Below are 26,086 nucleotides of genomic sequence, written 5' to 3'. Positions count from 1 at the left end.
AATAACGGTGACGTCGCGTTGCGCGATGCCGATCAACGTTCGCCTGGGAAGTCGCGCGCGAAATGTGGCGCGATCGACGGACAACTCGACGGCCAGGTAGGCGAAGCTCGAACACTGTTATCTTGTCTTTGCATCGGAAATCGAGCTGCGGAATATTTTAGGCGAGAACGCCATCGAGAAATATTTGAAAATTATCGCGGCATCGGTCGGTAAAGAAGAGAAATAATCCCCAACTATCGACGAGAAAAAAAAGAACGAGAATCGCGGAACGAAATTCACGCGAGAAAGTGAAAATTGCGTGGATATAGCGTGGTATGCAAATGCTCGCGAGGAATTCGCAATTTATGCGCATGCGGCGGAGACGGATTCTTCTCGCCGCCTTGTTTACAAGGTCCTTGCCTTAAAGTTTCCTATTTATATACGCGTTTAAATCCTATTCAAATCTGTTCGACTATTTTCAGCCCCTCCGAGTCGATGCTCCTCTAAACACGCGGCTCGTGTTTCGCTTCTTTCCCATTTCCCACGATACTATATATTATCGTTTACTTCTTGCACGTGGCTGCGCTTTATCGTTCATCTTGTGTTCAAGTTACGGTATATGTTAACGATTAGGTTGTAAAATGTCCTTGCATCTTGACTCCGCAGAGTGAAACGTTTCTTTTATTTACGATTAGATAGTGCATGGACAATTGTACAAAGAACTACGCGATAAATATATGTAAAATAATATAAATAAGTGGATGGTCTTTTTGTTTCAGCCAAAGGTCCATCTTTGGGAGGAGAGTGGTAAGGGGAGACGAATGACGGCAGAGACGAAATCGTCGCGACAACGAAAGCGAGAAGGTGGACGTGAAACAATAAGAAAAAAGCTGCCCCTATTTACCGACGCGAAACGAAAAGAGTCGCGTTGCAGGAAGATAGAGGCGAATCGCGACGAAGAAAGGGGAAGTATAGTCGGTGGAGGAGATACAGCAAACCGCAAGTGACTTGACCCACAAGGGTATCGAATTAACATACCGCTCGACTGTATCTCGAGACGTTTGCAGCCTCCTCCACCGACTGTACAGCGCAAACGTTCCCGAAAATATTCGATCGAAGTGTACACTGCTGTAACATTGTATTTTGTAACAATAAATATATTTTATACCTAGATACTGACTCTATAATTATTCAAACTCCTCAAGTAATTTCAATTTATTTTTTAAAAAACTACGATTACATTTTACTCAGAAGGCAGTGGTATTAAACTTTTGCTCGCTACTGTACGCGCGCCAACAATTTTGCGACCGGCTGTGACTCGCTTTTCGGCGAACGTCTGCTCTCTCGCGATTCAGGGATAGGAGGAACTGTATCCGTGGTCCCGATGACTACGAAACGAGGGAACGAGAACGGTGGCGTCGCGTGTAAAACAGGATACGGTACGCGGGATCGATCGTTTCGGTTTCGCGGAGCGCGACGGGAAGAAGGAACAGCGAAAGAAGGGGGATGCGGAGGAAAGGTCCGCGGCGCATCCAGCTTCGGCGTGACGCGGGAGAAGATCCGAGAGATCGAGCGCGAAAGAAGGAAGGACGTTGGTCGCGCATAAAAGATCGTATACGCTACGAACGGGCGCGAGAAACGCTCGATGACGTAGGTTTCGCGGCGAGCGCGACGAGGACGACGGCTGTTCAACGTCCCGCGGGTGCATCCGTGGTGGAGACCGAGGCGAGAGAGGGATGGAACGATCACACGATCGCGGGGAGACGGAAGAACTGGCCAAGAGAGAGTGAGAGAGAGAGAGAGAGAGACGAGGGGTGCAGCGACGACGAGAAACGATGCCGTGCGGAGCGGAGTGTCGGAGAGGGTCAATGGAGGGAAAGAAAGAGCGGCGCGCGGTGCGACAGAGACAGAGGGAAAGGGAGAAAGGAGAGACAGACGGGGTGAATTGCCGGCGACAAGGTCACCGTCTATACCTCGCTAAAACCGCCGATACGTGCCTTTGGCGTTATACTCGCGTGGTACTCTAGCTGCAGCTCTTTTCCCTCTCCCCTCCTGCCACCCCGCGGCCACCAAGCTCCGTCTCTGTTTCGCACGATCCTCCCCCCCTCCTCCCGTCCTCTTTCCACGACCACGGAGGCCCCCGTGAACGCGCGCGTTCACGCTCGCTTTAGTGTGCATGTGCATCGTGGCTCGGTGCACGTGTACCAGCGCGCGTGTGCGCGGGCGTGCGTGAGCTAGTATAATAGAAATAAAGAAAGTAATCCTCTTCTCGGCGCGCTGCCCGCACAGTGAGCCGGTTCGACGATTTTTAGCGACATTTTTGTATAATGCTTCCAGCCAGATATCCGAATGAAATTTCAGCCGAACGTTCTCGCCAACTTTGGCAACAGGAACAACCGCGTGGGAGAGGGTGGCGGGGAGGGATAGTGTAACCGACCCGGGGAGATAATGATTAACGTGGAATTATCTCGACGCATCTGAATCAGATAATCGCGCCTTTCGCCCGGAGGCGACGATAACGAGAAACGAGGAGCTTATCGCGGCCACGGTAATCCAGAAATAAATTCGTAACGGTTGCGTATAGATCGCTATCGTTCGACGGACACCGAGATTCGGAGTGTCGTGGAAACGATCGTGGTATAACCGATGCAAATCAGAAGTCTCTGATTGTCGAAGCTTCGAAGAGCTCACCGGTGACCACCGCGACGCCCTGGCTAGGCTGTGGGCCAATGCAACAGTGTAATCACCCCGGTACCAACCCTGTCGCTCGCTAATCAAAGCGTTCTCCTCGTCGCCGCGGAGTTCTTAATAAAACTCGCGCGAGCTGTACGTAATTATTGTCGGAAGAGGTCGAAAATATCCGCGAGACACGGTGAACCGGGCCGAAAGGTTAAGATGAAGAGCGAATCGGACGTGGTCCGATGATAGCGGTCGTCGAAACCGGGAGGGGGGGTGTGTGTAGGGTTGAGGAGGAGGAGGAGGAGGAGGGGGGCGGAGGGGGCAGAGGCCTTGAAGAGGCATCGTTTACTCGCCGCTTACAAAGTCCCCTCTTCCTCTTCCCGACTCCAACTCGCGTTGTCTTTCTCTCTCCGCCTGGTCTCATCCTTCGCTCCGATTAATTTTATCGTCGTAACATCATCACGGCGCATCGCAAATATTTTCCCCGCGGATTTGCTCGTTCGAGAACACAAGCGGAGAACAGTTCCCCCCTTCGAGGTAATCGATTCGGCTCACCGTCTCGCCGATAAGCCGGATCAGCCGACGATGACTTTTACGCGCGCGGGGTTCGTGAGAAAGAAAGAATGAGAGAAAGAACAAGAGGTACACCAAAGAGCGCGAGAGGGAGTGAGAGAGAGAAAGAAAGAGAAGGGGGTCTCTGTCCGGTTGAGAACCGTCTGGTGCAACAGCGCTATGCATTTTTGCCGGCGGCGGCGGCGCTGCACACACGCGCGTTACGACGCGCACGCGCGCTACCACGGCGCGTCTCTACAGTCTCGCGTTGGAAAACACAGACGAGACCGCGCGCACACTCGCGGACCCCGCTCTGATAATATGTACACTGCAAATATACAATACTACAATACATACGTCGGTAGGGGCAGAGACCCAGGAAGGACGCTCGTTGCGAGGCTTGGCTGGCTGGCCGGCTGCCTGCCTGCTTGCCTGCCTGCCTGCCTGCCAGCCTCCTCTGCCTATCTTGTAAACCCGCGCGTCTCGTTTCCTCCTCATTCGTTCTTGCTTTCTTTATCCGACCGCCTCGGTCATCTTCCTCGCCTACCTACACGACCGACGGAAGCAGACCGAAAATCGACGCGCAATATATCGCACCACTTCCGGACGGCCGTTTACGAATTCGCCGGGGGACGCGTATCCGCGTGCGCGTATTTTTTTCGTATTCCACACGACGAACGGCCGTTACCGGGTGACACGGTAATTTTTCAGGGCCATCTCGACGGCACAAGGATGCATCTTTTTTTGTTCCCCCTTTTCTTTTCGTCGCGCTGGACAGCGTCCCGGATAATTTAATTTGATTTACGACGCGGCGACGTCGAATTCAATAATTTTATTCGCGGTCGCGATTTAATTACGCGCCCCGAACTTGCAACCGCCTCTATATTATTCCACTAAATCGTCGAATTACGATGCCGAGAACTGGTATATTCGAATCCTCGCGCAACGTTTCGTTTTACACCGTCTCGCGGGGAACTCTAGACCTGTTCGGTCGAGGATAGCACTTTTTCTTTTGTGGTTTGTTCTGAAATAACTATTACTTGACTTTTTGGTACACAGCGCTTTATGACTGGTAACGTCAGAGTCTGTTGTTTCGTCGAAGATAGGGGAAAAAATGATATGGTAAAAAGTCGAGCGGTTCGACAATGTCTATCCTCCTATGACCTCACTTTTTACGTAACTGCAACGATGCACCTGCAACGCGCAATTGCACTCGTGCAGGTTGGCGTGTATGAAACTAGGCTCGCATTATCTATTAGTTACGGTAGACACGGTGAATTGGAATATTACATTCGCGTCCTTCCTGTTCCCCCCCTGTGATCTTCTATCGACAAACTTTTATTTACCCGAGTAAAACAGTAACCTTCTTCGGCGAACCAGAAACGCGGAGACAATGTAATCGATACTCGGTTGAGAATCACTGCCTCGGATTGAATTCGAAAAACAAGGAAAGAAATACGATCTATCTACAAATTCTACAATCATTGTTCAAACAGTAAAATCAACTTACAATTCGTTCGTGGCTTCTGCGAGATCGATGTTTGGCGAGCGTCTACGGTTTTCGACTTCCAATTTGCGTTGAACGGGGGGAAAAAAGTGCAATTAACGGGAACGCGAACCAATCGTATCCACGAAATAATAAAACAGATAACAACGTGTTTTGGAAAGCTCGACGAGAAGTGTATTATCCGTGCACCGACGTAATAAAAGAGCACTTAATTATGGATCGCGGTTTTTCAGCGACTCGTCGACCACCGCGCGAACTTTTCGCCGTTTAATTAATCTCTATCCCCTCGCCCCTCCCTCCCTCCCCCGTTCGAATCCGAGGCGTGAAGTTTCAGCCGAACAATTTAACCCCGCAACCTTCCTCCGCGGTATATCGCAAGGAATTCCGCGCCGAGGTTTAACTCGTTCATGAATATTCAATGCGCCGCGCTATTTAAAGCGACTATGCGCTTATTATTGGATCGCGGAATTCGTAACGAAGCTCGTGTCACTTCTAATTACGCGGTGTACGCGACACCGTATGCTCGACGACACCGACCAACTAAACGAGAAAATATTGCAAAAAAAAAAAATATCGTCAATTCTGCCCTCCTGCCATTTTGAACGTTTTCGGGGGAAAATGTTAACGCACGGCGAGAAAAATGGAGACTTCGACGCGTGGCTGTAACGTGGCACGGCCGGTGTCGATTCCACCCTTCGAGAATCGCGTCGAATTCGGAACGGACTCGGAGCCCAGTTTGGATTTCCAGTGCTTTCGACGCACTTTTCTAAAAGGCTCGTCGTGTCTTGGCCTACAATAAAATCCGACACCGTCCGCGCTTCCGGAGCTCCGAGAGGACATTAATCAGCGCCGACGGTCGCGTAACCGTCACGTGCTCGCGATGTGAATGCACTTTACGGTTTAACACTCGCTCACGGTGTCATTTTTTCTTGCCCGTCGATTGCAAAAATTCTGCACGACGTACATTTGAATTACAAATAAACTCTTCTCTATACTTTGATGTAACTTTTTTTTTACATATTTCTTATATCTGTAGGAGCATTTATGTACGATAGAAACGGCCATACTTCCGCGTTACGGTATGCAAAGTGAATACCAATTTGTTGATTGAGGCTTCGTTAAAAAGTTATTAACGTTTATAGTTCCGACCATATTGAATTTTTTTCTCGAAAATGCGCAAGATTTCAAGGGTATGTCTATTCACCAAAAATGATTGTAATTGACCCCCGCAACCGAAAATAATTTTTCCAAAACGATTTGGAATTTTTTTTTTTCGGTCGAAAAATATCACATCTCGAATTTTTTTCTAGAAAATGGGTAGGATTTCGGGGGTATGTGTATTCACCAAAAATGATTGTAATTGACCCCCGAAACCGAAAATAATTTTTCCAGAACGATTTGAAATTTTCAAATCAAGAAAAAATGCAAAAATAACGAAGTTAGGATCTTGCACAGCACACATCGATACACGTGGGCATTTAAACTCCTTCGAATGCTCGAGATCCCCATTCCCCTTTGTCTGTCGCTCGCCATCCTTCTCTATGACGACAGAAAGCGAACGAGGCTCGGGTTTCGCGTACCCCAAATCAGTGTTTCTCAACGTGGAGCTAGATCGACAGACGCGTGGATAAATATTCGAGCATTAAAATTCTATTAAGAAACGTTTATTTATATTATGACGAGTGGGCGTCCAAATTATCGAGCCGTCGAACTGGGGCATGGTCCGAAAGAGGTTAGGAAACACTGTCCTAAATGCTCGCGGCGCGCTTATCGAAAAAAAACTACTACGGTACGCGGAGTGAGGTTAGGTCCGAGTTAGGTTTTCTGCGATCGGTTTTCAATCGGCGACGGACTGTTCGAGGCTCTGGCGGCGCTGCACGGCCAGCGAGCAACAGGAATTTCCGCCATATCCTTCTGCAAACCGGACAGCGTGAGCGTTATCTTTCACGGAAATATCAAGTTTCGAAGGATGAACGCGCGCGCGAGAGCAGTTGGACGGACGGAAAAGGCGATTCGCTCTCGCCACTAGGCCAGGAAGTAGAACGGCGCACCCCTTCCTAGTCGACCTAGACCTACACCTAGACCTAGTCTAGCTGGTGCCGCCGCGCGGTTCAAGCTCCTTTTGTTTTTGCTGGCCGTCTTTGTGGCACCTGCTCTCCCCGGACTTTTCCTCTCTTCGCGGCGAAACGAGGTGAGCGGCCAGTTAAGGAAACGGCGCAACTTTCGCGCTCGGCTACGCGGGTCTGAGCCGCGCGACGACGTTTTACGTGTTTTACGACCACGATAACTTCTGCGGGGCTTTATGTTAATTTCGCGTCTGGAATTTGTTTAGTTACCGTAACACGGACGCTCGTTGCCCGCAAGCTGAACACACAACGTGTGCACCAGCGTTCGCCGCCCCCTCGTCCCCCGACCGGAAGACGAGTTAACGATGCAACAATTTCCTCGATCGTGGAACGAACCGTGACGAGTGATGTAAGGAAACTGTGGCCCGATAACGCTCGCGTATTATGGGACATCGATGTGTCGTTAGGTCATTGCACGAATTACTCTCATCACTGTCCGTGACCCAAATATGGCTCATATCACCACGCTATTGAATACGCCGCTGGGAGACCGGACAGTGAACGCGTTGGAAAAATTAATCAACGTTTTGAAGATCGAGGAAGGGAATTATATTTAAATTAAGTAAGGTGATCTAATATCGTGGATAATATTATGGACGTCGCGCGCGCGGAAGGACTCTGAAAGCGAGGATCGACCCGAGGCGGAGTAAACGAACTACCGTACGGACGACAGCGAACGTATATAACCATACGCCCCGCCTAGTTGACCTAGACCTAGACCCAGTCTATGCTCAGAATCCGCTCTGCATCGCGTTTCGTTCCTTTATTTTTACCTCGCTGCTGTTCGCCGCTAAGCGAAGCGTTACGTAACGCCACGCATCGAGATACCCTTTCGGCGAGCCAAAGTTTCTCTCTTCGAGCCTCCGCAATTTCCCCCACCACCTTCCCCGTTGGACCAATCGGATCAATTTACGAAACGCGATGATCAGAAGTTGCCGTTTTATTAAAACGTTTCTTCGATCGCCTCGTACACCGTTCCCCAACGCTGATCAACCGTTCTCCTTTTCGCTTTTCCGTTCCAAGACGGATGATTTACGGGACACCGAAATATCGCGACGGATTTTTCGGAATGTCCGCCGCTCGGGATCTCGGTTCGTTCGCGATAGAATCTCCGACGACGATAACGTTCCTCTCGGCGTTATTGCGTCGGACGAGACCTCCGTCGAGGAGGTCGTTCGACCCCGGCTGAAAAATAACCCGATATACATACTAGACCGGTTTCCAGCGACTGATAACGAGCAGCTGTGTAAGTGGCTTCATTTGCATCGAGCCCCGTATGCAAAACGATGTTTTCGCGTCGCGTCTTTAATCGCGAGAAAATCCGTCCGCAGCCCACCGTGACAGACAAATTGAAGAACAAATTAATAACACGGCCTCGCGCCTGTTGCGATTTAAGCAAATTGATACCCCCATCGGCGCTAACCAGCAAATAATAAATGTTTCCGACTTCAACGGTCCAGTCTTCCCCGGACAAGACGCCATCTTGGATCCCAACGAGCAACTTTTATGGGAGATTCTACAGACCAAAATAAGACGAAAATCAAGAATACAAATTTCTTGATCGACGCTCCGTTAAAAAGTTATTAACGTTCAAAGTTCCGCCCGTAGAACGGGAATCTGCGTGCTTCGTACTTTAAACGTTAATAACTTTCTAACGAAGCCTCGAACAACAAATTGCTATTCTTGATTTTCGTCTTATTTTTGCCTCCAGAATCTACCATTAAAATTTTTTTTACCACGATATTACAACGGTTGAAAAGAAAGGAAAAATTCACAGAATTTCGCGCGGCAACTTTAAAAAACCAACAGCGTCCGGATTTTTCATCGGTGTTTTTGTTCGGTCGAGCGACTCGTAAGCGTTTGTTATTCGACGTCGAGGCTGAAGCCGCGTTGCGTTCTATTTTTTCTTCCATTTACCCGATACCACCTTTAGCCCCTCCCATCCGCGGCGGTGCTTTTTATTCGTCGCCCTCGGTTTTTCGCGTTCGAATTACGTAGCCGGGGCTCGCGTCTGGCGATCATTTTAAAAATACCCGACGAATACTTGATCTAGGGCAACCAGGACATCCTCGATCCGCGGTGGCTCGGTTCCCAAACGTGCGCATTTTCCTCTATCCGTCTCCGTTCCGGCTGCCAAGCAAATTTTCACGCCCACCCGTACAAGCTTCAACTCGCGGACAAATAATTAGAATTTCAGGAAGGTTTTTTGGACGAGCTGTTTTGGTCAATGGTCCTCGAATCTCGACTGGTCTCGAAGTTTTGATTATCTTGATTTGTGCGTTCTCGCGTTCTCGTGCCCGTCGCTGGCCTCGAAACACGAGAAATTCGATTTCGTATCGCACAACTGGGTTCCGGGAAACCCGAGCGCTCGCCGCCGTTGCGTTACGAGCGTCCTCTCTTTCCGAACGCACCGACAAAAGTTTTAAATAACCTCTGGCTGTTTTGAAAATCGCTCGTCGAGTGCCCGCCAGGAAAGAACGGAAAAAGAAACGGACGCGAAGCAGAATTCGACGAGGCCAAATTAGAATGGTAATCGATTCCGCGACTGGCGGTGCCCGAGCGCGGTAATTAATATTTACAAATTCTAATGAATAATCGGGCCTCGCCTTGACACGCAACTCCTCCGTTAATCGTGTCGCCTCGGAAATTACAGGGCCCCAAGTATTTCTAACCGTTCGATTATTTACGGGGAAATACGATTACAACACGATTAACGATTACGTAGTACGATTACAACTACCGAATCTCGTCCCTCGAACCTCAATTAACTTCCTGTTCTTTATTTTCACTTTCATTTTGTTACATAGTCCGCGCAAATAAAGTATCATTACCGTTTTAATACGGTTTCGCGATGCACGAAATTTCACCGGACGCGATAAAAAGAATACATTCGAACCGGATCGAGCAACGAGTCGCATAACGAGTCATTAAAATCCACTTTTTTCTCGTCTCTCGAATTACGGTAAAAAGCGCGGATACAGACTGGGCCCGAAATACTTCGGATAGAATTGACAACGACGAATGATCGTTATTTCTCGATCCACCATTTTCTTCGAAGACGAATCATTTCGAATTCTAACGATTTCTATTTAAATTTGGATCGTTTCGAACGTATTTAATTGCTTTGAGGTTAGGTCTGGATTAGGTCTTAATTATTAATTTCAAGAATAATATAATTATTCCTCGTTCCACCATTTTCTACGAAGACGAATCATTTCGAACGTATTTATTTGCGTCGAGGTTAGGTCTTAATTATCAATTGCAAGAATAATATACTTATATCTCGTTCCACCATTTTCTTCCAAGACGAATCATTTCGAATTCTAACGATTTCAAAGATACTTCTATTTAAATTTGGATCGTCTCGAACGTATTTAATTGCGTTGAGGTTAGGTCTGGATTAGTCGCGCGTTTCCTCGCGATTCTCGTCGAAGCGGATCGAACGAACGTTTGGCAAGCTGGCAAGAACGGTCGACGCACGAAGGGTTAATCGGGATTTAATCGGTTCGCAGAGCCTTGTAACGCTTTGCTCGGCGATTCGTCCTCAACATTAAAATGTGTGCCACGTCGCCTAGCTGGCAGCGCGCGAAACTTTCGTTCCCGACGTGCCTGAAGGGTCTTTCACACGTTCCCGAGCCACGAACAGACGAATCGTAGTTCGATGATGATCCGTTCGAAAATAGCACGGCCCGGTGCCTATTTCTTCGCCGTGTTTCTATTCCGGTCGCACGGTGGCGCCTACTATCGACTCGCTTCGTCCACGGTGCGCCACTGTCAACGATTCGATCGTTATTTCTTCGCTTTCACCGGTACTTTACGACTTTCGGGACCGATTAGAGGGCCGAGGTTGAATTCTTTTCACGCTACGTGGGACCCGGAAGCGGTTCCGGGACGTTAAAACAACTAGAAACAACGCTAGGGATCCACGGAGTTTGACACAGAAAAAGGGAACGTATTTAAATACGAGCTAAGCTGCATACAACATCAAGATACAACGGATCTTGACCCGACGTTCTCGCGGTTCGAAGATGAAGATAAACGCGATTAAATTCAATCACAATAACGATAGTTACGAAAATACTGCCGAAAGATTAACCGAATCGTCGATGTTGCGAAACCTCATTATCGAAAAGACTGATTATTGAGACGAATCCCCCCCCTTCTCCCATCAACAGTTCAAGTACAGAAATGAAAATTAATATCACCTTAATCGCCAACATCGAAACGCTGTTAAACGACGACCAAAGTTACTCTTCGAACCAATTTATTTTCAATTTATTTTAATACCAATTTGCAAAATGACATACAAAACTCGCAAATGACGTTAACTTTTTAAATTCAGGTCGACGTTTAAGACTATGAAGATCGACATCGATGATTACGAAGAAATTATATTTTATTTCCTGTACCAAAATGGCGGTGGATCGTACGCCCGCTGCAAAACACCTGCTGGGAAAAGTTTCACGCGCAAAATCCACCTTACGATAGTTTGGGACCAGTCAAGTTTTTTAGAATTACGTTAGAGATATTTTATTATAATCGTACGGCTGTTCTACAGTTCGGTCAACGCTGGGAAAAATTTTAATGGGGTATTTTAGAGGCCAAAATAAGACGAAAATCAAGAATACCAATTTGTTGATTTGTTAGTTCCATCACTACTGAATTTTTTTCTCGCAAATGCGCTACATTTCGGGGATATGTGTAATGACCAGAAATGATTGTAATTGACCCCCGCAGCCGAAAATAATTTTTCCAAAATGATTTGAAATTTTTTTTTTTCGTCGAAAAATTTCACACCTCGAATTTTTTTCTAGAAAGTGGGTAGGATTTCGGGGGTATGTCTATTCACCAAAAATAATCGTAATTGACTCCCGTAATCGAAAATAATTTTTCCAGAACGATTTGAAATTTTTTTTTCCGCCGAAAAATTTCACACCTTCTCGAATTTTTTTCTAGAAAGTGGGTAGGAATTCGGGGGTATGTCTATTCACAAAAAATAATCGTAATTGACTCCTGCAAGCGAAAATAATTTTTCCAGACCGATTTGAAATTTTTCAATTTCATTTAGAATCTCCCATTAAAATTTTTCCCAAGGGTGATTGAACACCCTGTATATGCCATGCATCTGTCGTGGACATTCTTCCCTCGCGTCGGTTTCTATGGCTAAAGACAGTCAGTAGGCTATTTCCGATGTTTATTTGGTACGTCGTTCTAGATAGAAATGGCGGATGGGCAAATCTGGTTTGGCAAAATCGCGGAAAAACGACGGGGCCACTTGGCAAACGTGCGAAAGTTCGCGCGCGGCCCGGATCCGGATTTTAGAATGTCGCTTATTCGAGGAAAACGAAATCACGCGAGGCGGTGAAAAAGTCGAAACGGAACGTTTCTGTTATCACCATGAACCGGTGACATTATGGAACACCGGTCGCTTGTGCACCTTGTTCCCCCGACCGTGTCGAGAGAAATGCGGCCACCAGTGGCACCTCGATTATTGCAGAAAATCTGGCTACGCGATAATCGAGGTTCAAAAATAAAATTAAGCGATTTATCGTAATTTTTTTTTATTGCTTCTCTGAGCTGTGAATTATCGTTGATCTTATGTAATTTCTTACAATTATAAATTCTATTATTACTGTACGAACTGATAATAAAACATTACACAGTATCATTATTACTATATCTATGTGCTATTGTAGAATTGAGGAAATAATAAACTATGTATTACAAAAATTAAAAATGTTTTATAATTTTTATTCCCAACTGTTTAACTACGGTTACAAATTTTTCTTCCATACGGTTGTGTTATAAAAATATACTATCCCGTTAAAGGTTAATAATGTTGTGTTTGAGAAAAGATTAATGCTCTTATCGCGTTCGGGTATCCGGACTTCTCGAGTATTGCGTAACGAAAAATGTCAAGTAAAAAACGAAATACTTTCGTGTAGCTTTTTCTTATCCAGATCGCCCTCCGAATAAACGAATAAACTAATTGCCGATAAAAACGTTCGCGCTCGTAACGAGCCGGTTCATTCTTCGAGAACGCAATAATAAAGTTCGTTTCGTTGATCTCCATCACCTATCAACGCAGTGGGGTTAGAAAGACCCGATGCATCGAAGGATTCGCTGGACGAGTTAAATGGACGGTTTCTGTTTCGAAAGACGAGACGGTGCTCGTGCGAGGACTAAACAAGTAATTACATATTCGGCGTACGAGTGCACGCCGTGAAACGTAACGCAATCTCGTAAACCGATCGGTCGGCGACAGAAACTGCATCTCGGTCCTGCGTGGAGGGCCCAGGCGGCAGGTTGAATTTTCCTTCGACCGACTTCTCGCCTCCACCGCCTGCCGGCCACCGCAATGGGAACACGGCCGCCTCTGGTGGGGCGCCCCGCAAAGTTACCAAATCGCTATGGCGTAACATTTTGCTTATTCACGTTCGATTATACAATCCGGCACACTTTTACTCCCGAGCGGTCTGCCCAGAGTACACCTCTCTCGCCACGGTGTCGCCGCTACGTACAAACACACTGATTTCTTTCCTTTCTGATCGCGCCCGGGTCCAATCTGGACGCCGATTACGTATCGAATCGTGGCCAGCTGTCGTCCCAATTAAATTAACAACGATTTTCGTCGCGACACGGCGTCTGACAAACTTTACCGTTCGATACGCGAGGAACACTAAAGGGGGCTGTCAGGTTACGCGCGACGCCATCTTGGATCCGATCTGCGCGGATTTCTGCGCGTCGAAACGAGCCAGCTGCTCGAAAGAAAAGAAACGGAGACTGCTAAAGATGAATGGGGGTTTACTTAATTTTCTTGTGAAATTCTCGTTATTTCCGTCCGATCGAAAAACGATAAATAATTGTGTTGCAACGTCAATGGACGTCGAATGTATTAGCATACCGTATTCGAATGGCTGAATAAGTAAAGAATATTTTATTCGATCTTGGCGTTAGATACATTTTAATGCCAGGCAACGAATGACGTTTCGTTACTTTTATGCAAATCAAATGTTCCTTACATAACGTATTTATAAATTTCATTAACGAGAAGCCGCGGATGGTATTTAATTTATGTAACTGGTAAATACTGGTCGACGTTTCGTCGCCTGTAAATCATTAAAACGTGCCATCCTTGATTATAATATGCCCCAAGTTGAATTTCTCGAACGCGTTCGCGTATCGCGTTTTCCTTTCTACGTTCCCCCCCCCTACACGTTCGATGCAACGTTTCGCGAGGTTTCCAACTTTCTTTCGCTAGGCTTTTCGCCCAAAGAAAAGATTCGCCTAGAACGAGGTTAAACGCCGTTGCCACGGTTCGAGAACACTTTCAATCAGGGAAAGTCCGGACGATGTCTCGTATCCGGCAAACCGGAGGCGGAACCGTCGATGCAGCCAGTGATCGATGCGTGAACCACGATCGTAATAAAAAATCCGACGACCGATTCCGTTTCCGGCGAGTCGCGCGCATCAAACGAGCAAACGATTTACGAACGCGTTACGACTCCCGCGTCGGTCACCGGTGACCGTCGCTTTAAAACAAAAACTAACAAGTACAAATATTGAATTGATTTAATGAAAATTCAATCAACCATAATGGCTTGTAAACTAGATGGAGGATTTCAAGTTTCCTCGAAAATTTACGTCACTTGAAATTCCAGTAAAAGTATCGTGAACTTATGGGACGACCTAATAATCCAAGTAAAAGCGAGGGAAGCGTCGATCAGTGGGTCATTGTCAATTACCGGTACGTTTACTCTAATTGATAACCGGCCACGGTCGACCGGAGCGAATTTCACCCGTCTCGCTTTTCACTTCGTGCCTCTTTTCAGCGGACGATCCTCGGTCGAGCGGCTGCAACCTTGGCGGCGATCCAATTCGAGCACGGCTGTTCGAAATCACGACCGGGAGCCAGGTGTGTCCCGGCGAAATCAGCTGTCTGGTTCCATCGAACGCGATCGAAACGACGAAAAACAGCCGCGTTTATTGCGCGATCGCGACGGCTACCCTCTAACCGATTCGAGGCTGACCATCGTCGATCGATTCCCCTCGTGCTCGTTAACCCGAACCAGGCATTCGGAACACGCTTCGAAACTGTCGCGATCCACCGACGATCACTACCTATTCCCTCGAGATATCTCGCGGATCTGGCTACTCCCGTTTCTCACGGCTTCTCGAACGATTAATAAACGAGTCGCCAAGATATTCGATCAAATTTTATTAACACGTTGAATGCCTCGCGCATTTTACGCGGTCTGAAATATTATTTACAGCAGATAAGGTGAATCGTACAATCATGTTTAATGCATTTTTCGTGGTGGGGGGTCACCGGTGACCTCCGAGGCGCTATAGACCGTTTTTGCGATTATCAGTTTTTTCAAACTGTCGCGCTCCAGTTGCTAACCAGCTACTCTGATTATTTAGGCTCGTTTGAAATTAGCGATGCATTTAGTGAAAATGTTCTGACGATGCAGTTTTCTTTTATATATATTCCTCATGTATTAATAAAATTATTTATCATAAAAAATTTATCGGTATCGATAATTGTCTTTAATTATGTATTTTTGATATTGGTCACCGGTGACCGCCGCGACTTGTGATTGCAATTTTACCTGAAAAGCGCGAGTTTCGAGCCACCCGGCGAACGCGTTCGAAATCTCATAAAACTCGACAAACAGAACCGCTCGTCTCGTTTGCATACAAGATTATCATCGTTTACTTTTTTTCCAGCGATCCGTTGCGCAACAAAGGCGTTATTGGTGTAAAGACAAAAGGGACGAGGACACGAAAAGACGCGGGGGATCTGTTTCGCGGAGACGCGTTAAATGGGACGCGCGATAAAACCGCGATGAAAAATGACGGTGGGAGGGGGGGTGAGGTGGGAGGAAGAAGATCGGTGAATCGGAGTCGATCCTATCGACGCGCGCGATGGCAGGAAGCAAATCTGGGTCGTTGAATCAGGGAAAAGTAAGTGGGTCAAGAGAACGAATATGCCTCGGCTGGTGTCGGCGTCGTTGCGACTTCTGCCGACGAGGAGAGGATGACGACACGCTCGATGCGCACAGGTACACAACCGAAACAACGCGCGAACGCGCGCCTCCTCTTTCGCGCCTTTTTCCCCCCCAGAGGGGGGAGGACGGGCGTTCTGTGGCACCCGTACCTCCCCCGAGGAGTCCCTTTCACTTTGCATCTGCCTGCCACGAGGAAGTCGCGCGCGCTGAACTTCTATCCCCGTCCACCAACCTCCCACCCACCCACCCTCTTTCTCTCTTCTCCTTTTCGACCGAACTAGACGAAGAGACCGTTTTTCCCGCTTCTGTGCGCTGACAGTTACGTGGAAATTGAGCACGAAAGCTTGGCTTGACCGATATTCCTAGGCGCCCCGACGCGGACGGTGTCGAGCGTCGTTTTAATTGGACCGTTCTCGCGCGAATGCAATTAAAAATCCTCGGTGTGTGCGCGCCCACCTACAACGCCCCGATAGCTTCGAACTTTCTTTCTGCGTCCATCGAGAATCGAAGAAAATATCAGGTGCTATTTTTCTAGGGGTATTTTTCTTTCTCTCAAATTGGTACCCGTGATTAATGTAATTCAATGTGAAATTTGAAGAATACGATGACCAGGAGGAATTAAATAATTTTTCGACATATTATATCCAGGAAAAATTGGGGCACGAACGCCGGGGTTCGAACCCGTGATTCTTCGGATTAGAAGCCACTCGTCCTACTCCCTGAGCCAACGCTGCATCGATACTATTGCGCTGTTGGTTAACCCTTTTCTGTGGTTTTGGGGATTTCCAATACAACGAACGTCTAAATTATTACACAGGGGCGGATTTAAAAGCCTTGCGTGAACTAGTAAATGTTTTAATCGAAGAAAGATGTTAGAAAGCGAGAACGGAACGGAACAGAATTCCCCGGCTTTAATTCGAGACGCGAGACAGTCTTCCGCTATTGTTCGATATCGATCGACGTCGGTGATCGATGCGGGGACGTACGCGCGCGGATTATGTAAACGACAAAGTGCTCGGCTTAAAGAAACGCCACGGGTCGAAACACCCGTCGACGCGTTCGATAGTTTCGAGGAAAGGAAAACAACTTGTAAACGCTTTAATGCCGCTTTGCGCGATGACCGCGTTCGACCGCATTACAAATCCCGATGAATACCCTTAATCCGTGCCCGACTCGCTGTTATTTTTGCCTCGGTGTTCTCATCCTGGGATTGCGAAATTCTCTTCGATACCGATAGGAATTTAATACCACAGGCAAGGTATACAAGTAGACCTTAAATTTTATGGAATTTCAGAGCCCGATCAGATTGTCATATCGACGAGAAAAATCGAAGATAATTTTTTCTCTTCCAACGAGGTGCCTTTTTTCGGCAAAAAAAAAAAAATTTCAAATCGTTCTAAAAAAATTATAGTTAGCTGCAGGGGTCAATTGCAATCATTTTTGGTGAATAGACCTATCGCCGAAATCCTACGCATTATCGAGAAAAAAATTCAGGAAGATATAAAATTATTCGACAAAATTGAAAAATTTCAGATCGTTCTAAAAAAATTATAGTTAGTTACAGGGGTCATTTACAATCATATTTTGTTGATAGACATACCCCCGAATTCCTACCCACTTTCGAGAAAAAAATTGCTTACCCAAACTAAAAAAAAAAAGTGATCGAAGGATTTTCATGTTTCAAAATGCAAACAATGCACAGAAAAATGGCCCGAAAAAATACATTGTACGGTAAGGTCTTACTCGTATACCACGTCCGTGTTAATACCATTGGCGTCCAACGCACGATGGGTTCCGATCGATCGAACACTTATAAAAAAACTCGCGTCACTTCGAGGTCCGAGAGACATGGTCGAACAATTACTTCATTGTTTCCGACGGTTTCGAAGGAAACGGTTCAGCGAGGTTGCGCGCAGACCACCCGGTACCGGGCGATCGATCGATCGATTCGTTCGAATCCGCCGTTTCCTTTCGCCGTACGAGCGGCGTTCGAGTGAAATTATTTACCGAGCGTAATTACCTAAGAGGCTGGCGATACGTTTTTTTATCCGGAGCCGGATCAATCGATACCCGGGACAAGCCGAAATAAATCCGAGCTTGTCGTCGTTGCGCCACCCGACTATCGAATCTCCCAGACACTGCCACGAGAGCTACTGAAATTACCGATTTATCGGTTGGATTCGATCCGCGGAGGCCTGGCGTCTCTAAAATCACCGAGCGCACGTAACGCGTTCGCGATCCCGATTATTTCCAACCCAAACGCCTCGAATCAACGCGACACCGACGTGTTTGCGCACCGAAATCTTCCCAGCCGTCGTCGATCTTGATACTACGCGATCTTTCTCAGACTTTCGATTGCGATTTTAATTTCAAATCCCGTCGCCGCTCGCAAACAATATCGCAACACCGTCGAATATTAATGCCGCGGAATTTGTAATTCAGGATCGAGAGATATCGTCGTGCGACGGGAACGTCGATCGGTGCCTATCGTTGCACCGCTGCATCGGGAATGTGTTTTGCAACGCGCAAAGGGCACCGGAAACGTTTTATCGTCGCGAGCCGTTCCGTATTATTTTTAGCCCTCGTCGTTCCAGGAACGAGACGCCTAATTTATCTGCAACTTTCGCGCCACGAAATAATATCTCGAGCACCGTTTTTCTGGCTACACAAATTTTCCCAACCTATATGTATAATGATCGACAGCGATACAGTAGTGCAGTGATCACCGCCTCGAAGATCTAACGTTTACAAGCAAATCGGTTGGTCCATGTTTTTTATGCAGAAAGATCGACTTACGTGTTGGAGGTTGACGATAATGTAGGTGCTGTAGACTCTGCGTTTGATGGTGGTGATGGTGATGGGGCGGTCCCATTGTCGGTCCCATCGCGTGGTTCCCGTGTTGGTGATGGGGCGAGCTCCCTCTGTGCGGATGGTACTGGGAGGGATGATGTTGGTGAGGGTGATAGGAGGGCGGCAGGAAGCCCGCCGTCGACGGATAAACGCCAGGACTGTGACAGGCTGACCTGCCGAGTGCTGCTGTCGGACATTCGATAAAGACGTTCGATGAGAAAAGACGGGTGTCGTTTGCACGACCGCTTTTGCTTACGTCATAACGTCGATTTCGCAACGGGGGTGGAGCGACAACAAAACGGAAAATCGCTGTCCCGTGGTCTCTCGATTCCCCCTGTTTCGTACGTCGAACCGGAGACGGAGCGAAACTCTCGTCAAAATTAAATATTCACGATCGCTCGATCAAATCAGTCGGTACACGTTCGATTTCGACGTTTTATTTATAAACCTGTCAGTTTAATTAAATTTCGCCCGTGAACCGCGACCAATCTGATCAGTCGATCGTCGATGTTACGTCAAAATCATTTCGAATTTGGGACAATCGTTACCGCGAATTATCGCGGCGTGACGCCTGGCGTGTTTGCTCGTCGTTAGGGTTCGTTTAAACTACTTTTCTTTCCAACAGTTCGCGAACTAACCTCGAAATTTTCTGGATGTGAAATATTTCGTAAACGCGGTGCATCGTTTCGTAATAATATATGTACACGTAACGGCACGTGAAATTCCAAAAAAAAATACGCGACCAATATTTCCACGAGCGTTATTATTTAACGATAATTCTTCGCGCGTGATCTAACGGGGGCCATTGACGCAACGATTTATTGTACGAGTCCTCGCATCGTGCTGTAACAATAGTCGTATCGGTCATTCGGAACACCTGCGTCACACGACAGGTTGTAGAATTATTGTTCGGTCGTTTAAACAAGATAATTGTACAGATTAAAAAAAATATCCTTTATATCTCGTTTCTATTGTTTAATAAACTTTGAATTAATCGAAGGAAACGTGGAACCGATTTTAGACAATATCTTATGGGAGGTTAGGATCCTGTGGGCGCCTGGCGGCTTGGTCGGTAACTTGTTCGTTTCCCGATTGGCCCGCCACCGCCGCGCGTAATCCGCTGTTCGAGGTTATGAATCCGTTCGCGCCTCACGATTTTATAGGCTCTAACATGCATCGTCTAACAGTCGTTGTTAAATGTGCGCTTACCTGACGACAAATGAGAATGATGGGACGCCAGGCTCGGTTGAAGGGACGTGTTGGGGTTGAGCCTGGCCTTCAGCAAGAGATTCGCGTCCTCGTTACCGCCCGAGGACGTGCTGGACTCGACGTCGCTGACTCCGCTGTCCGCGGGACTCGCTGGCAGTGATCCGCTTCCTGTTCCCATGCAACAAAAGAGAAACACACTTCCTTTGGTAATTGCGTCCATCGCCGCGATCAACGTCAAGTGGAAACCCGGGGGCTGGCGGGTGGAACGATTTCGCAACGCTTCGCTCGCTTCCCTCGCTTGTCTTTGCACCGTGCACGGAATTACCAAACCGCAGAAAAGAGACCGTCGCTTCCGCGAACTGTGCACTCTGGCTCGCGATAAAGCGCAGTCGCATTCGAGCTTCCGGACCGCGACATGTAGAGAGAACTTTAACGCGTCTTTATTCATAATGGTAAACGAGGGGCTGGACATTTGTACGTTAAAAATTTTCGACAGAAAAGAGTGACAGATCCAAGCCTGTAAATAGGGTCTGTCGATACAAAAGGAATTTTCTAATTGCTAAACGATAAAAGCTGCGCCCCCTGTTGAGAAACACTGGTCTTCCATTTTAAGGTTAAGTATGTCCGTTCTGGCTGCGTGGAAGGGTTATTCCCACTAACTGGGCGTAGATATTATTGTTTCGCGACCGTGGCGAATGATGACAGTCTCCGAGCAGAAAGGACGCGTCGAAATAGGATTCGGGTTACATCGAGCATGCATATATCGAGTCCGGGGGCACAGCTCGAAACGCGCAGACGGTCGAATTTCATCGTCGAGGAGATAGGACGGCCGGCGACCCATTCCACTCGGGTTCTTCGGGTCTTTGTGCTCCGCGAGCGAATTAGACGCTCCGAGGTGGTCCGAGCTCCGGCGAGCCAGGCGTCTCGTACGTCGAGGGTGCTTGGCTTTATGGAGCACCGGACCGCCGAACGTGTTTTCGCGCGCGCCGTCAATTAAAGGCATCTTTATGCAACGGGCGAAGGTCATCCGGTCATTGGGTATGCATATCGCCGGTGCTTCCCACGGTCTCTCCTCTCCCTCCCTCCGGCTCTCATCCCGGAGATTGCGAACGAGAGAGCGAGAGAGGCTCGAACGTCTGAAACCAGTCCTAAAAGGTCCTGTACGACGCGAGGCGTCGCTGTCCGTCTTCCTCTCTGTCTCCGGCGCGCCGCCACCGCCGAGGAGTTCCCGAGCGCGTCGTGTCGCGTTCGCGTTATGCAAAACCGTGGCGGGCACGATCGTGCAGGGCTACCACCACCGTTCGCGAATCCCGCGCTCGACGCGCGGCGCTTTATGCAACGGCCGATTATTTCGGTAATCGACCTCCCCGGCGACGTTCGTTTCGACGTGGAACTGCTCCGTTGAACCGGATCGAGCGGCTACCACCCGTCCACGTGCTTACGCAACCACGTTTTGCAAAGGTTCGGGTATCACGTGCTGAGAGAACCCGCCGACTCGTACGCCACCTTTTCGCTTTCGTTGCACCGACGATTCCCAAGCGGTCATTTTCACCTAGAATCTTTCGATTTTTCGTTTCCTTAAATCGTGTGTCTTTGAACACAGGTATACGGAGCAGGATTTGTTCGAAAATGAAAAGACACACGGATACGAAGAATATTATTACAACGAATTATGAAAGCAAAGACGCGACGGACGGTCGGTCGTCGCGCGGCGTTAAGAGGTTAGCTTCCAACGATCGATAAATCGACGAAGGCAACTAAGTCGCATATTTTAGTACGACGGCAATAAACTCGCGAATCCAGCCGAACCGAGGACTATTTTTAAAAAGTAAACAGCGTCCGACGGTGCAACCAGTCATCTAGTATGCGGGGCGATTTTATATCCGTATTTTGGTCGCGTTGAAAACCATCAATCTTTCAGCGTCGTCTGGTGGCGGAAGGAAGTCGAACGGTTTCTAAAAATGGAAGCCAGACGGTTCGACGAGATTGCGAAACTTTCGGGGATGCTGAAAACGAAGGGGGGGTGGGGGGGATGGAAAAAAAAATAGAAACAAGAGCGTGCCCCCGAAGTGAAATCTTTCATCGAAGTCGACGGGAAGCCGAGAAATCGATATTGTCGGTCTCGCGCAACGGCTAAACAGGAATTTTCGCCTTTTTATTGCCACCTTGTCGTCTCTGGCGATTAATGTCAGCGGCGGGGAATTGCTGGTCGAACGAGCGACCGAGAAACGACCAATAGGAGAACGCTCTTTGCCCAGCGTGTGCCCATGAAAACCTGCCGAGAGGAAAGTCAAACGTTTGCCAGCGCGCGTCCACCGGAAGCGATTTCCTGTCCGGCTGTTTACCGACCAGCCGTCGATATTGCTCTGTAAATATTATTATTGGCTCGAACCTAACGCCGTGCAGAAAAATCGATCGGTAACCCGCGAAAAATTGCTCGCGATGCACACCGACCATCTCTCTCCAGTCAAATCAGAGAAAACACGGCAATATAGTATCGTTTCACTTTTTTCACGGCTGTGCGCAATCCTTTCCATTGCTTTCTCCGCGTTTCTATTGCAACCGTGTCGAGCTGTGACGCGGCGTCGTTTGTTTTAGAAATCCCCTTAGCTACGAGGACGATTTTTGACCGCCGGAAGACGGAAGCGAACGGCTGCGGCCATTTTGAACACCTCGGGGACGTTCCGCCGGCCATCTTGGCTCCTCCATGGCGGCCAACGATGGGACCGATACAAAGGACGCTAGCTGGTCGTTTGAACCCTTTGCACTCCGAATTATATTTAAATCTTGTTACCAGCTGCTCCCAATGCTTTTTAAGTGTTTTATTTGAAATTTACGTTGATTAAAAATCATTGTATTTTGTAATTTTCAAGTGTATATCTCTTTGGTTTGAGTGGGACTCGACAAAGGAGTTCCTGAGATAAAAACCGATGTCGAGTCACATTCGACGTAGGAGTGCAGAGGGTTAAATAACTTTTTACTGAACCAGACTTAGAGACGTGTTGATTTTAAAAATTAGATCGTGCATATTTACAGGTCTGCGGTATTCTTCCAAAAATATATTTCAGACAAAGTGGTCTAATATTTTAGAATAATGAATAAGTCGATAGCTTTCTAAATACGTTGCTTAAAAGGATCGCGAATACCTTGCGAGATAATTTACAATTATCGGGAAATTATTTTTGTTTTCCTACGCTGCCGATTTTGGATTTTATTTTTACGACGATACCAGTCCCCATCGTTGCTCGCTATGTTGGAGTCGTGTCTTTGATTTTTGGGGTCGTGGGAGGATCTCGATTGGAAGTATAAAAATTCGGACCAACCTGGCGTACTCGTGGTGGCGATGGTGGCAGTGGTGTAGGGCGGTTGGCCCATCTGAGCGTGGCCGGCCAAGTGGCGGCCATATCCGTTCTGCACCCCTAAACCGTGCTGCTGGGGATGCTGGGAGAGGATACCGTGCAACAGACGAGTCCCGGTGGTGGTCGTCGTCGTCCCGGTCGATCCTGGCTCTGCCTTAACGCTCGCGAGGCCGAGTTGCTCCTTTTCGTTCGCATCGTGCGGTTGGACCTCCCTGGTGTCCACTAAAACGGCCCAAACATGGACGGAAAAACGTTAAACTCGTGATTTCATTCGAACTGGAATTACGTCAGTTACGATAACACGGTATAATAAAATCACCAGCCGCTATCGGATTAAAATTAAGGAAATATTTTTTACTAAAATAAAATAAAATCCTAATAAAATTAAAATTAAATTCTCGGGAACGATCTCTATCTTGACGATAGATTTGCGAACATCGTCGAGTTCAAATACGATTTTTTAACATTAGTCCAAAAGCGGTGAAATCGACTAGTTGCGTAGATCTAGCGTCAAGTTCGTCCACGATGCGATTATAAACGTGGTCGGTGTAGCCTAATTCGCGTATGTTCGCGGCAGAGACGTATTGGAGAGGTTAGGTTCTCGATGGGGGAAGAAATCGAATCGGTTCGACCGGCGTTGGTGGAAACGCGACGGATTCCAGCGGCCGTATCGCTTCCTAACGGTAGCACCGAGAAGGCTGAGGAAGCACGGGCGCAGAGAGAGAGAGAAAAAAAGAAAAAAAGAAAAAAGAAAAAAAAATGAAGGCATGGGAGGTGTTCTCGAGGGGCATAGCGCGGCGCTGCGGAGAGGAAGTGAAAGCCGGTGTGTCTCTCCTTGACCCACTGCAACGTTTCTACCTTCCTTTCAGGCAGCGCCAACCTCCGCGGCTTCATTAAGCAATTTCTCGCGACCGCGGTGGGGAAAAATCGCCTCGCCGTGGAAAATCGACTGTGACTCTCGGATGCTGCCCAATTGGTCGCGCTTTCTTCCTTCCTAGTCCTACGAGCATCCATCTCGCGTCTCGAGACTTTTGCTGTCGAGTAATCATGATCCAAAAAACGATTTCTCCTACTCTGGATGAAGAACTTCATTCCCCCCTCAAAGATATTAATTTTTAATATTTTCGTGCAATTTTCGTTTCTGATTTGCTCGTGAGGGTAATATGGTTGGGATTTCCGTTCGGAACGCAGTGAAAATAATAAACCGGACTACAAGCGTGTTTACACCGTTTCGTAATAACTCTTACGTATTAACGAGGAGGACCTGCTGGGTTTTACGATACGTTTGCGGTCGGGAGAATAAAGGATCTTTCACCGGTAGCAAGAAGGAAGTGGCTTCGTCGGTGGAAGTAGCCCCAGACTGAACGAGCCTCGTTCTAGCGGCTCCTGAAAGCCAAAGCTCTCCCGCGGACACCCAGGTGCTACGATCCGGGAGGGAGAACTGTGTCGACCACTTTTTACCGCGTTTACTTTTCGGCGCCCACACGGTTAAACGATCAGACGGTTCGTTACGCAATCGGATGAGGACCGCGATATCTGCGGACGAGTTTGCCTCACCCGTGAGAAAGTCGATGACGAAACCGGTGACTGTTGATCGTGGATAAATATCGATTCCCATTCCAGCGTGGTCGAATTAAAATAACATTAATTACCAGAATATTTATGTATCGTTTAGGCTTCGAGGAACGAAGGTGGGTCGTTGCAAGTTGCAATCAGCGAGGGAGGGAAACCGAGACTTATCGCTCTGGTTATCCCGGTTCGCTGACTGCTGTTTACGTTAGAGACCACAAACGTGATACAGTGAAACAGAATAGGAAGCAGCGAGAGCGAGCGAGGCACAGTTATTCGATGACGCGTTAATAACCTGAGCCAAGGTTGATCGCGACTCTTAGATAACGCCTCTGGGCGAGGAAATACCATGGGTAATGGCAAGGCTGCCGAAAGAAAGAACTTACAGCCGCTAGGGGCTCCTACCACGGAGTGTACGCGTAACCGTAATTCGGTGGTATTAAAAATAAGTGGACGAGATGGTACGTTTGAGCCTCGGTTGCACCACATTCATCTCGGGGATTTTCCTTAAAAAGAACCTTGCGCTATCTGAAAATGTACGTAGCTCGATTTGAGCGGTCCAAGAGACCCGGTGAACGCGAGCAATGGAGGAGACTTGGAGCGGAAGCGGAGGTCAAAACTCGACCCAGTCGAGGCGTCGCGTTTCTCAAGGAAGTCGATCATCAGCCGCGAGGGCAAAGAGGAGCACCGATAAACATCTCGGGATCTGTGAATTGAATCGGTAATTATGATCGCGTAGATCGAGCTCTCGCGGTGGTGTTTAGCGGCGAACGATCGGTTTCTTCCCTCCCCTGGCTTTGGTCGAGGGGAACGGGGACTGTGGACGGCCGTAGTCGCGAGAGAAGAGGACGAGGAAGGAAGGGAAAAGGCCGAACAAAGGGAAAAACAGGAGACGCGAAAAAGTCGGGAGGGAAGAATAATGAGAGAAGTCACGGACGCCGGGCGAACGAGTCCGGTGCTCGTAATTTTCTGGAACGGCGGAGTGGGCCGCGTTTTGCCTCGCCTGACGTAAGCCCGAATATCCGGCTCTACGCGATACCCCGTTGCAGCTGGGATTGTCCACGCCATTTTTACTCCGGCGATTCTTATGGAAAAATACGGTCGGAGAACTTTTTTTCTCGGTACGATTCTCAAGACGGACAGCAGCGACGAAATTCGACACCGGCGGGCTATTTATAAACAGCGCGATATCGTCGAAGCTCGAAGTCGACTTTATCTTTCGTGGACGACCATAGTCGAGGACCC

The 26,086-nt window shown here is 47.9% G+C and overlaps 1 protein-coding gene across 3 annotated transcripts in view; it reads right to left on the bottom strand.

The window, feature by feature from the left end:
* Positions 1-26,086, bottom strand: part of LOC122398359 (ecdysone-induced protein 74EF-like) — a 177,321-nt gene that overhangs the window by 16,544 nt on the left and 134,691 nt on the right. For 2 of the 3 annotated variants that reach the window (XM_043398131.1, XM_043398133.1), the window contains 3 exons: positions 23,237-23,494; positions 19,914-20,081; positions 18,651-18,890 (listed from right to left, as the gene is read on the bottom strand). In XM_043398131.1, the coding sequence (XP_043254066.1) occupies positions 18,651-18,890; positions 19,914-20,081; positions 23,237-23,494 (666 nt within the window). The remainder of the gene's footprint in view (positions 1-18,650; positions 18,891-19,913; positions 20,082-23,236; positions 23,495-26,086) is intronic. The other variant, XM_043398132.1, reaches the window with a different exon arrangement.

Source organism: Colletes gigas, unplaced genomic scaffold, assembly GCF_013123115.1.
Source record: "Colletes gigas isolate AHSC1104 unplaced genomic scaffold, ASM1312311v1 Colletes_gigas_Sc00011, whole genome shotgun sequence".
Lineage (NCBI taxonomy): Eukaryota > Metazoa > Arthropoda > Insecta > Hymenoptera > Colletidae > Colletes > Colletes gigas.
Note: the sequence above shows the minus strand (reverse complement) of the source record. Positions and strands in the feature narration are given on the sequence as shown.